The following is a 12,900-nucleotide window of genomic DNA, read 5'->3' as shown; positions in this document are numbered from 1 at the left end:
AAGTGATGTCCACATGTTTTTTCAGGATGGCCCATCGCTGTGTGGAGGCTGAGAACAAGATGTACAGTTTGTGTAAGATGCCAAAGTAGCCTGTGGCATTGACAGAACTTTTAGCAGCATCAGCCACAACCAGGTTCAATGTGGCACAAATGAATTAATTTGGATTCATTTCCAGAAGTCTGCCTTGGACACCTTTGTTTTTGCCTCTCATGTTGGCCCCATTATCACAAGACTGTCCTCTGCAGTCCTCAAAATGAATTTTTAGCTCCTCTAATCTTTTGAGAATCAAGGATGCCAAATGTTGGCCCATGGACTCCTCTGACTCCAAAAACCCCATAAAATGTTCCTTTATGTGGGGCTTCTCCTTCAGTGACACAATTCTAATCACAACTGACAACTGTGGCTGACATCTAATTGTTTGTGTTTCTACTGGTCAGAGGGAGCAGGTGCTCCGCGTTAAATGAGTGACGCATCGATGACGAACCTTTGTGCATCACTGGGGCCAAGCTTCCTGCCATCCAGGACCTCTATATCAGGCGGTGTCAGAGGAAGGCCCTAAAAATTGTCAAAGACTCCAGCCACCCTAGTCATAGACTGTTCTCTCTGCTACCGCACGGCAAGTGGTACCGGAGCGCCAAGTCGAGGTCCAAGAGGCTTCTTAACAGCTTCTACCCCCAAGCCATTTTTTTTGCCTTTACCTCCATTATCTCACATCATTTGCTCACATTGTATATAGTCTTATTTTTTTCTACTGCATCATTGATTGTATGTTGTTTTACTCCATGTGTAACTCTGTGTTTTTGTATGTTGTCGAACTGCTTTGCTTTATCTTGGCCAGGTCGCAATTGTAAATGAGAACTTATTCTCAACTTGCCTACCTGGTTAAATAAAGGTGAAAAAAAAAAATAAGAATCCTGAAAAAGCTAATCAAAGGGCTACCCAGACCCTTCTTTTACGCTGCTGCTACTCTTTGTTTATAATCTATAGTCACATTAACTCTACATACATGTACATATTACGTCAGCTACCTCTACTAACCGGTGCCACCGCACATTGACTCTGTACAGGTACCCTCTGTATATAGCCTCACTGTTATTTTACTGCTGCTGTTTAATTATTTGTTACTTTTTTTTCTATTTTTTACTTAACACATTTATTTTTCTTAACTTCTTAAAGCATTGTTGGTTAAGGTCTTGTAAGTAAGCATTTCACTGTAAGGCCTGTTCTATTTGGCGCATGTGACAAATACAATTTGATTTAAAGATATGTGAATTGTTTTGCTCTCAAGAAAAGGGCGCCATTGAAAGGAGTGATTACTGGGGTAGCGGTAAATGTGAAAGTTGACTGAATGGGAAGATTCCCGGGGTTTGTGATTCTCATCGTTTGGCGCAACTCAGACAGGGTGGTGTTAGAAACAGAAAAGTCGTTGCCTGTTCTTTTGAGTTTTGATGTTGAGTCTTTGCCCGACAAAGTGATGTTAGGATATATAAGTTATACCTTGTTTTTACAGGTGTCAAGCCTATGGGCATGTGGCAGCAGTGTGGTTCCAAGGTGTGAGAATTGTGCAGAAGGGCACGAAACAAAGGAATGTGTAGCATTTTGGAAAGTAGTGGTACGTGTTAATTGTAGGGGTGCCCATGGAGCTGGGGATCAGAAATGTCCAGTGCGAGAGAGGCAGGTTGAGGTTTCCAGGGTCAGAGTAGTGCAGAAGTTGTCAAATGCTGAGGCAGTGAAGAAAGATGGGTCAAGGGATCCCAAGGGGAGTAATAGATCTGTACCAGTACAGAGGGAAAGGGGGATACCTAGTCAGTTGTACAACTGAATGACTTCAACTGAAATGTGTCTTCAGCATTTAACCCAACTCCTCTGAATCAGAGTAGTGCAGGGGCTGCCTTAATCAACATCCACGTCTTTAGCACCCGGGGAACATTGGGTTAACTGCCTTGCTCATGGCCAGAACAACAGATTTTTACCTTGAAGCTCAGGGACTCAATCCAGCAACCTTTCAGTTACTGGCCCAACACTCTAACCACTAGACTATAAGCCAACAGGTGCTATATGCTTCAGTAAGATTGGATTGTTTGCATTTTATAGCAATGATTATCAACTGTGCTGCATGGATGGAATGTAAGTCGCAGAACATTTTGGTTGTGGCGGCAGCTGCAGAGGTATTTGGGTGTGGTGGTGGTGTCCCGTCCTTTCAGGCTGTTGGCATGAAGTAGGACTAGATAGATTTAAATAGTGGAGCAGGGTAGTGGGTTTTTAGTGAGTGTAGGGTTAGATGGTAGTGTATTTGTTGATTTATTTTAATTGTAAAACTTTTTTTAAAGCAAAGTATAAGGAAGTTATATTCCAGTCTGGTAGGTGGCAGTAATGCAACATTTATTGAATGCCAGCCACCGTTCAACCTAATCAAAGAAGAAGAAGAAGAAGAAGAAGAAGAAGCAGCAGCTCTCATGGCAGGGGCGTGTTTGCCATGTTCATGACAGCCTGCGAGCTGAGCAGATTGCCAAGCGTGATCAAGAAAATCAAGACATTTGCAGAAACTGGCGAACAAACCACAGCATACTATTTCTCTGCAATATGTTTATTTTTTTAAATATATATATATTCAAAAAGCTAATTTTACAAGGGATTACAAATGTGTTTTACCTAGCTACATAAGTTAACTGCCATTACGCAGCCTACCTGCGCAAACCATTTGTATGACGCCCTAAAGCAACGTCATAATACAAGATGGCAGCCACCGTTGGGAGACTGCTAAAGACCTCTGTAAGTTCATTTAGAAATATATGTTTATGTTACCAGTAGTAAATGCAAACTGTATAATGGCAATTTATAATTTCGTTGAGCTATATAAATTGGCAATGCGAATTGTAAGAAGAGTTGCAATGTGCCGCATCTGAGAGCTTGACCGCAACGTCACCGTGACTGCGTGACCGTCTTCAGAACAGATCCCGCTGCTCAAAGGCTTAGCAGCTAATGCCAAATTAAGTAAAAACTCTAAATATACAATCATTTGTTATACTAAGTGTCTAATGCTCTTCAGTGCCAATAACAGTTGTCACGATGTGCAATCTATCTCTTTTGCCCTCTTTAACGTCAGTGTTAATTTTGGCACTCTTTTAAAACAAATGTTATTTAGTCTAGTCTTATTCGATTTTACCAATATATATATATATATATATATCATTAAGTCTTAGGGCCATTTTTTGTCATTTGAATAATGATTTAATCTAGGTATTTTCAAAATCACAAACAGTGGGCCATTTTAGTCAACTAAATGCCATTTAATATTTGTCACATTTTCACATCACATTTGTATTGCCTCGTTAACCTATAGTAAACACACAGTGCCTTCAGAAAGTATTCACATCCCTTCACTTTTTCCACATTTTGTTGTGTTATAGCCTGAATTTAAAATGGATTAAATTCAGAATTTTTTTGTCACTGCCCTTCACACAATACCCCATAATGTCAATGTGGAATTATGTTTATTACATTTACAAATGAATAAAAATGAATCTTAAATGTCTTAAGTCAATAAGTATTCAACTAATTTGTTATGGCAAGCCTTCATAAATTCAGGAGTAAACATTTGCTTAACAAGTCACATATTAAGTTGCATGGACTCACTCTGTGTGCAATAATAGTGTTTAACATGATTTTTTAATGACTACCTAATCTCTGTACCCCACACATACAATTATCTGTAAGGTCCCTCAGTCGAGCAGTGAATTTCAAACCCATATTCAACCACAAAGACAAGGGAGGTTTTCCAATGCCTCGCAATGAAGGGCACCTATTGGTAGATTGGTAAAAATTTAAAAGCAGACATTGAATATCCCTTTGAGCATGGTGAAGTTATTATATTGAACAAAAATATAAAATGCGACAATTTCAAAGATTTTACTGAGTTACAGTTCAAATAAGGAAATCAGTTAATTTAAATAAATTCATTAGGCCCTAATCTATGTATTTCAAATAACTGAGAATACAGATATGCATCTGTTGGTTGCATCTTTATAAAAAAAATAAGTAGGGAAGTGGATCAGAAAACCAGTCAGTATTTGGTGTGTCCAACATTTGCATATTCCTTGCATAGTGTTGATCAGGCTGTTGATTGTGGAATGTTGTCCGTTCGTCCACACGACACCATACACGTGGTCTGCGGTTGTGTGGCCGGTTGGACATACTTCCAAATTCTCGAAAACAATGTTGAAGGCGGCTTATGTTAGAGAAATTAACATTACATTTCTGGCAACTGCTCTGGTGGACATTTCTACAGTCAGCATGCCATTGCATGCTTCCTCAACTTGAGACATCTGTGGCATTGTGTTGTGTGACACAACTGCACATTTTAGAGTGGCCTTTTATTGTCCCCAGCACAAGGTGCACCTGTGTAATGATCATGCAGTTTAATCAGCATCTTGATATGCCAAACCTGTCAGGTGGATGGATTATCTTGTCAAATGAGAAATGCTCACTAACAGGGATGTAAACCAATATGTTCCCAATTTGAGAGAAATACGTTTTTTGTGTGTATGGAACATTTCTGGGATCTTTAATTTCAGCTCATGAAACATGAGACCAACACTTTACATGTTGTGTTAATATTTTAAGTGTAATTAAACTTTGGATGGTGTATCAATACACCCAGTCACTACAAAGATACAGACTTCTTTCCTAAATCAGTTGCCGGAGAGGAAGGAAACTACTCAGGGATTTCACCATGAGGCCAATGGTGACTTTAAAACAGTTACAGAGTTTAATGGCTGTGATAGGAGAAAACTGAGTATGGATCAACATTTTAGTTACTCCACAATACTAACCTAATTGACAGAGTGAAAAGAAAGAAGCTTGTACATAATAAAATATTCCAAAACATGTATCCTGTTTGCAACAAGGCACTAAAGCAATACTGCAAAAGAAATTGGCAAAGCAATTCATTTTTTGTCCTGAATAAACATTGTTATGTTTGGGGCAAATCCAATACAAACATTACTGAGTACAACTCTCCATATTTTCTCCGTACTTAAATCTATTGCAAGACCTGAAAATGGTTGTCTAGCAAAGATCAACAACAAATTTGACAGAACTTGAAGAATTTTGAAATGAAAATGGGCAAATGTTGCACAATCCAGGTGTGGAAAGCTCATAGAAATTTACCCAGTTTACAGCTGTAATCACTTCCAAAGGTGATTGTAATATGTATTGACTCGGGGGTTGAATACTTATGTAATAAAGATATATTAGTGTTTTACTTTTTATTCATGTTTTACAAATGTTTTACAAATGTTTTCTGCCACTTTGACATTACAGTATTTTGTGTAAATCGTTAACAAAAAACGACAAATCCATTTTAATGCCACTTTGTAACACAACAAAAGTTGGAAAAAGTCAAGGGGTGTAAACTTTCTGAAGGCACTGTAATCACTGACTTCCATGTGCACAAACATACATCGCCTTGTCCTACCAACATATTTTTCTGCATAACATCCTATTCTCTTCCCAACAGCAGACATATCAAAATCATATTCAGTATAACAATTATCTGGCCATGTAAATTCCTAATTCAGCCTACATAGATATTACATACAAAACAAACAGACGTGTAGCACAATCACCAGATCCGTCACTCGGTTGCTTTGCCGTTGTTATCAACGGTCGACAGACACCGCAGCCACATTGATGTCCAAAAGTAGAACGGGAGCTAATGACTGTTCGCTCAGTGATACAGTCAAGTCACTAAATCTTGAGTCACGAGTACCAATGGCTGAAGTCCGAGTAAAAGGGCTCGAGTCCTGGTCCAAGTGCTCAAGTCTGTGGACTGTCTATGTCACGGAGTCCACATTAACTCAAAATAAAGTTATTTACCCAGTCAGGTGTAGCGTAGTGGCAAGAAGAATTTAGTCAAATTGTTTGCTATCCCTTTAACTTTCTTTATGTGCCACAAGTATTTGCATATAGGCTACTGGTAATGTTACCAGGGCCATGCTCAGTTGCAAAACGTTCTCGAACGTTGCAGATAGAAATTCCATGAATAGAGCAGACGTTATTCCCTTTTCAACATGTCAGAGAGGCATGTTTGTTCTACGTAGCATTTTTCAATCTGAACGTTCCAAAACGTTGCGTCCTTCTGAACGCGCCCCCAGGTTGTTAACTATAGCTAACTAATGAGGTAACATGATTGAAAAAGGTGCAGCCTAAACAAATGGTTAACGGTTCTGTCCGCAAGTAGCCTAGTTTTAGAACGGCCCGCTATAGGCTTTATGAATGTAAAATGCTGCTGGCCAATGCACGATAGAAAAAAACATAGCGCTGGTATGAGTCATATCTTTTTATGGTAAGGGCTAGAATCAATACGTTTTCTCTGAGGAAAAGAGGGACAATTGGCTATATTGACAACATAACCTTGTTATAAAACGCAGTGGGGAAAGTGGGAGGTTTGAGCGAGACTACAAATTAAAAGACAGCCTACTTTTCTATACTCAAGTGAGAGAAATATATACGTAGCCTTGCTGTTGTTTTACTATTAAACTCAATGCTGCTATTCTTTTTAATTTCGTAAAGAGACGTGTTTCTTAACTAGGAAAAGGGTATCTAACTAGAAGGCTCGTGGTGACTGGTTAGCTACGGGGAAGCAAGAGTCGCCTTATTACTTATTACAGAAAGTCTCTCCAAAAACTCATATCCAGTCCATTTAGTAGTCCGATTTTAGTCCCAGAGATAATTTCATCTCGTTTTTGTCAACTGAAATGAATTTTTTTTTTAGTTCATTTATATTTATTTTCTGGGTCTATTTAGTCAGTCTCGTAAATTGCCACAGAAAAATACATGTTTGCAGGATATTTTAATCCATTTTTGTTGATGAAATGAACACTTCACATCAAGGTAAAAGTTGCATCTGGAGGACTGAAAGCAGCTTTGCCACATGGAACTTCAGTGAGCAAGGCCTCAAGAATTCTCACCTGTCCTGCACTGCAGAAAGCCTGTTTATCCACCAGTAGGTATTAACTGTAGACCTTCAGGACAGGGAATGAAGTTGATCAAAGTGAGAGAGAGATGCACTTCTTGTCATTGTGATGTAAATATAGAATCAACCTTATTCATTTAATATCTTTCTCCCAATAGGTACTGCTAAGTGGGCTCCAGCTGTCACTCAACATGCACCACATTTTAAAGCAACAGCTGTCCACAATGGCGAGTTTAAGGAGATGGGCCTTGATGACTTTAAGGGCAAATACCTGGTTCTTTTCTTCTACCCACTCGATTTGTGAGTACCGCTATTCCTCTGGAAAGACAGGAATGAATTGCTTTGATTAGCTGCATGTGGTGTACACAGTAGACAATCTGTGACTTTATTCGTCTTCAGAATTTAAGGAATTATTTAGCGGCCTATGCTCTTTGCACTACAGATACCTAAGCAAGAGATTGTGGATGTGACATTCAATATGTTTTTTTAAACATTTCTTTGTCTCCTTACAGCACATTTGTTTGCCCGACAGAGATCATCTCGTTCAGTGACAAGGCCAGCGAGTTCCATGACATCAACTGTGAAGTGGTAGGCGTGTCAGTGGACTCTCACTTCACCCACCTGGCATGGATAAACACCCCACGCAAGGTACAGTGGGTGTACATAGACTTACCATTATTCTATATACATACAGCCGCTCGTGAAAGTCAACACACCCCTTGCACAGTCTTCACATTTTTGCTGCCTTAAAATTCAATCTAAAAAGGGAATATGTAGATTTTTTTGGTTTCTAATTAATGAAACATTTAAAAACATAAGATGTCTTCACACCGTAGAGTTACTTGGTGAAAGCGCCTTTGCCAGCCATTACAGATGTGAATCATTTTGAATAAGATTCTGCCAACTTTGCACAAGTTCTGTAAATTTGATTGGGAATCATTAATGGACAGCAATATTCAAACCTTGTCTCTGATTTTCAAGCAAATTGAAGTCAAATCGGAGACTGGACCACTCAGGAACACTCGACACCTCTTGTAAAGCCATTCTGGTGTGTCTTTGAACTTAAAGGTCCAATGCAGCTGTTTCTTTCTCAATATCAAGTAATTTCTTGGTAACAATTAAGTACCTTACTGTGATTGTTTTCAATTAAAATGATAAAAAATAAACCAAAAGAGTTTCTTAGCAAAGAGCAATTTCTCAAGCAAGAATTTGGCGAGGACTGTCTGGGTGTGGTCTGGGTGGGGAGCGGAAAACTGAAAAACAGCTGTTATTGGCAGAGAGGATTGGAACTCTCTTGTCTATCAACTAATTTACTGCTGGAGGCAGGTCAAAACTCCATCCCAACAAAATAGGCTGAAATTGTACTAATAGACAGGCACTGTACCAATAGATCCTACTGCTCACCTACAAGGCCCTCCATAACTTTCTGACCTCCTCCACACACACACGCACACACACTCCCTCCCACTGTCTCTGCTCCTCTGACTCTGGACTACTCACCATCCTAAAGACAAGACCATGGGGGACTGGGCATTCAGCTCCACTGCCCTCAAACTCTGGAACTCTGCCATCTGCAACTCTGACTCCATCACCAGTTTCAAAACCAGCTTCAGAACCCACCTGTTCAGTCTGGCTTTCCCCTCAACTTAGCTTGCCCCCTTACTCAGCCCTAGCTTAAGCTAAGTAGCTTCTATTTCAATTTGAATTGTTTTATCCCTGTTTTTGTTTTTTTACACTCTTTGCTCTACCGTGTCCTTGTTTTTTTTTTAAAAGGTGCTTTAAATCCCATATAGTATAATTATACAGACAGTGTTCCATAGAGACACAAACAGCAGTTGTGTGGCTACATGTTAATCATTTGTCATGGCGTCTTATTCTCAGGCTGGAGGTTTGGGTGAAATCCACATCCCCCTGCTGGCAGACCTCAACAAACAGGTGTCCAGAGACTATGGTGTACTTTTGGAGGGCCCTGGCATTGCACTGAGGTACAGTAACTATGGGTGCGTCCCAATCGGCACCCTGTTCCCAATATACAGTGCATTCGGAAAGTATTCTGACCCCGTCAATTTTTCCACATCTTGTTACGTTACAGCCGTAATCTAAAATGGATTAAATAGCTTTTTTCCCCCTCATCGATCTACTACACACAATACCCCATAATGACAAAGCAAATAATTTTTTTTTCGAAATTTTAGCCATTTTGTTACAACAAAAAAACATAAAAAATATCACATTTACATAAGTATTCAGACCCTTTACTCAGTACTTTGTTGAAGCACCTTTGGCAGCGATTACAGACTCGAGTCTTCTTGGGTATGACGCTACAAGCTTTGCACACCTGTATTTGGGGATTTTCTCCCATTCTTCTCTGCAGATCCTCTCAAGCTCTGTCAGGTTGGATGGGGAGCGTCGCTGCACAGCTATTTTCAGGTTTTTCTAGAGATGTTCTATCGGGTTCAAGTCCGGGGTATGGCTGGGCCACTCAAGGACATTCAGAGACTTGTCCCGAAGAGCCACTCCTGCTTTGCCTTGGCTGTGTGCTTATGGTCATTGTCCTGTTGGAAGGTGAACCTTCACCCCAGTCTGATGTCCTGAGTGCTCTGGAGCTTGTTTTCATTAAGGATCTCTATGTACTTTGCTCCGTTAATCTTTCCCTCGATCCTGACTAGTCTCGCAGTCCCTGCCGCTGAAAAACATCCCCAAAGCATGATGCCACCACCACCATGCTTCACCGTAGGCATGGTACCAGGTTTCCTCCAGACGTGACACTTGGCATTCAGGCCAAATAATTCAATTTTGGTTTCATCACACCAGAGAATCTTGTTTCTCATGGTCTGAGTCCTTTTAGGTGCCTTTTGTCAAACTCCAAATGGGTTGTCATGTGCCTTTTACTGAGAAGTGGTTTCCATCTGGCCAATCTACCATAAAGGCCTGATTGGTGGAGTGCCGCAGAGATCGTTGTCCTGGAAGGTTCTCCCATCGCCAGAGGAACTCTGTCAGAGTGACCATTGGGTTCCTGGTCACCTCCCTGACCAAGGCCCTTCTCCCCCAATTGCTCTAGGAAGAGTCTTGGTGGTTCTAAACTTCCTCCATTTAAGAATGATGGAGGCCACTGTGTTCTTGGGGACCTTCAACTCTGGGACCTTATATAGACAGGTGTGTGCCTTTTTCAAAATCATGTCCCATTAATTGAATTTATAACAGGTGGACTCCAATCAAGTTGTAGAAACATCTCAAGGATGATCAATGGAAACAGGATTCACCTGAGCTCAATTTCGAGGGTCATAGCAAAGGGTCTGAATACTTATGTAAATATGTTATTTGTTTTATATTTTTAATACATTTACAAACATTTCTAAAATCCTGTTTTAGCTTTGCCATTATGGGGTATTGTGTGTAGATTAATGAGAAATAATTTAATCAATTTTACAATAAGGCTGTAATGTAACAGTCACTTTCCAAATGTACTTTCCAAATGCACTGTAGTGTATAGGATGTGTTCATGTTACAGTTGAAGTCAAAGTTTACATACACCTTAGAAAAATACATTTCAACTCAGTTTTTCACAATTCCTGACATTTAATCCTAGTAAAAATTCCCTGTCTTAGGTCAGTTAGGATCACTACTTTTATTTTAAGAATGTGAAATGTCAGAATAATAGTAGAGAGAATGACTTTCTTTCAGCTTTTATTTCTTTCATCACATTCCCAGTGGGTCAAAAGTTTACATACACTCAATTAGTATTTGGTAGCATTGCCTTTAAATTGTTTAACTTGGATCAAACATTTTGGGTAGCCTACCACAAGCTTCCCACAATAAGTTGGGTGAATTTTGGCCCATTCCTCCTGACAGAGCTGGTGTAACTGAGTCAGGTTTGTAGGCCTCCTTGCTCGCACACGCTTTTTCAGTTCTGCCCAAACATTTTCTATAGGATTGAGGTCAAGGCTTTGTGATGGCCACTCCAATACCTTGACTTTGTTGTCCATTTTGCCACAACTTTGGAAGTGTGCTTGGGGTCATTGTCCATTTGGAAGACCCATATGTGACAAAGCATTAACTTCCTGATTGATGTCTTGAGTTGTTGCTTCAATCTATCCACATCATTTTCTGTCCTCATGATGCCATCTATTTTGTGAAGTGCACCAGTCCCTCCTGCAGCAAAGCACCCCCACAACATGATGCTGCCACCCCCGTGCTTCACGGTTGGGATGGTGTTCTTCAGCTTGCAAGCATCCCCCTTTTTCCTCCAAACATAACGATGGTCATACAGTTCTATTTTTGTTTCATCAGACCAGGGGACATTTCTCCAAAAAGTACAATCTTTGTCCCCATGTGCAGTTGCAAACCGTAGTCTGGCTTTTTTATGGCGGTTTTGGAGCAGTGGCTTCTTCCTTGCTGAGCGGCTTTTCAGGTCAGGTCGATATAGGACTCGTTTTACTGTGGATATAGATACTTTTGCACCTGTTTCCTCCAGCATCTTCGCAAGGTCCTTTGCTGTTGTTCTAGGATTGATTTGCACTTTTCGCACCAAAGTATGTTAACCTCTAGGAGACAGTATGCATCTCTTTCCTGAGCGGTATGATGGCTGCGTGGTCCCATGGTGTTTATACTTGCGTACTATTGTTTGTACAGATAAACGTGGTACCTTCAGTCGTTTGGAAATTGCTCCCAAGGATGAACCAGACTTGTGGAGGCCTTCAATTTTGAGGTCTTGGCTGATTTCTTTTGATTTTCCATGATGTCAAGCAGAGGCACTGAGTTTGAAGGTAGGCCTTGAAATACATACACAGGTACATCTCCGATAGGCTAATTGACATCATTTGAGTCAATCAGAAGCCATGATGGAATTTTCCAAGCTGTTTAAAGGCACAGTCAACTTAGTGTATGTAAACTTCTGGCCCACTGGAATTGTGACACAGTGAATTATAAGCGAAATAATCTGTCTGTAGACAATTGTTGGAAAAATTACTTGTCATGCACAAAGATGTCCTAACCAACTTGCCAAAACTATAGTTTTAACAAGAAATTTGGAAAACGAGTTTAATTAACTCCAACCTAAGTGTTTGTAAATTTAACTGTAAATGCATTTTCAGACCATAAACTGCCTCGAGTAAATCAACATTGAATTTTAGACACTGTATATCATATGGATTTCTACTATGACATTTAATACTTTTCCATTGTCTGTTTGTCAATCAGGGGACTGTTTATCATTGATCCAAATGGGGTGGTGAAGCACATGAGTGTCAACGACCTGCCAGTGGGCCGCTGTGTGGACGAGACCCTGCGTCTGGTGAGGGCCTTCCAGTTTGTGGAGACTCACGGTGAAGTGTGCCCTGCTAGCTGGACCCCTGACTCTCCTACGGTGAGGCCACTCCCCTTCACACTCTCAGACATCTGAAATAAATACAAGCACCAAAGTCTTGGTCTCATCAGTTCTTCTTTTTCAGATCAAGCCAACTCCCGAAGGTTCAAAGGAGTACTTTGAGAAGGTCAACGACTAGAGGACTCACACTTCACAGCTTAATATTCAAAAAATTATCCACAACTGGAAAATAAAACAATAGATTCACCAAATATTTTCTATTAGGTTTAGATTAAAAAAAGGTGCATTTGTGTTCAAAGCAATCAGAAATAAAGACTAAGTTGTTGGAGTTGAAACATTTCATCCTGTTAGCTAGCTTCATGTAATAAAGTTTCCCTTTCATCACATTGCGAGTATTGAGCCTACATGTGTTTGCATGGTTCTAAAGGTGAATATTGTAAAGAGATTGGAGGTCTGACAGTGTCAAAATAAGGAAAAAAAGCCATCACACCAGTTTTATTCTACTGATTTAAAAAGTGTGATCATACAAAGACTGTATTTTCCCAAAACAGTGTTCAAAGAATGTTGCTTCTGGTCTTTGATAGTTAAAAAGAAAGGA

General features: G+C 40.0%; 1 protein-coding gene across 1 annotated transcript; it reads left to right on the top strand.

Moving 5' to 3' along the window:
- The first annotated feature begins 2,535 nt into the window (after window positions 1–2,535).
- LOC115193990 (thioredoxin-dependent peroxide reductase, mitochondrial) lies at window positions 2,536–12,689 on the top strand. Its single transcript, XM_029753194.1, has 7 exons — window positions 2,536–2,772; window positions 6,895–7,006; window positions 7,135–7,276; window positions 7,489–7,624; window positions 8,858–8,961; window positions 12,176–12,341; window positions 12,427–12,689. The coding sequence occupies exons 1-7, from the start codon at window positions 2,737–2,739 to the stop codon at window positions 12,478–12,480; spliced, it is 750 nt and encodes a 249-aa protein (XP_029609054.1). The 5' UTR covers window positions 2,536–2,736; the 3' UTR covers window positions 12,481–12,689.
- Window positions 12,690–12,900: the final 211 nt, after the last annotated feature.

The sequence above is a fragment of the Salmo trutta genome, chromosome 5 (genome assembly GCF_901001165.1).
Source record: "Salmo trutta chromosome 5, fSalTru1.1, whole genome shotgun sequence".
Taxonomy (NCBI): Eukaryota; Metazoa; Chordata; class Actinopteri; order Salmoniformes; family Salmonidae; genus Salmo; species Salmo trutta.
Note: the sequence above shows the minus strand (reverse complement) of the source record. Positions and strands in the feature narration are given on the sequence as shown.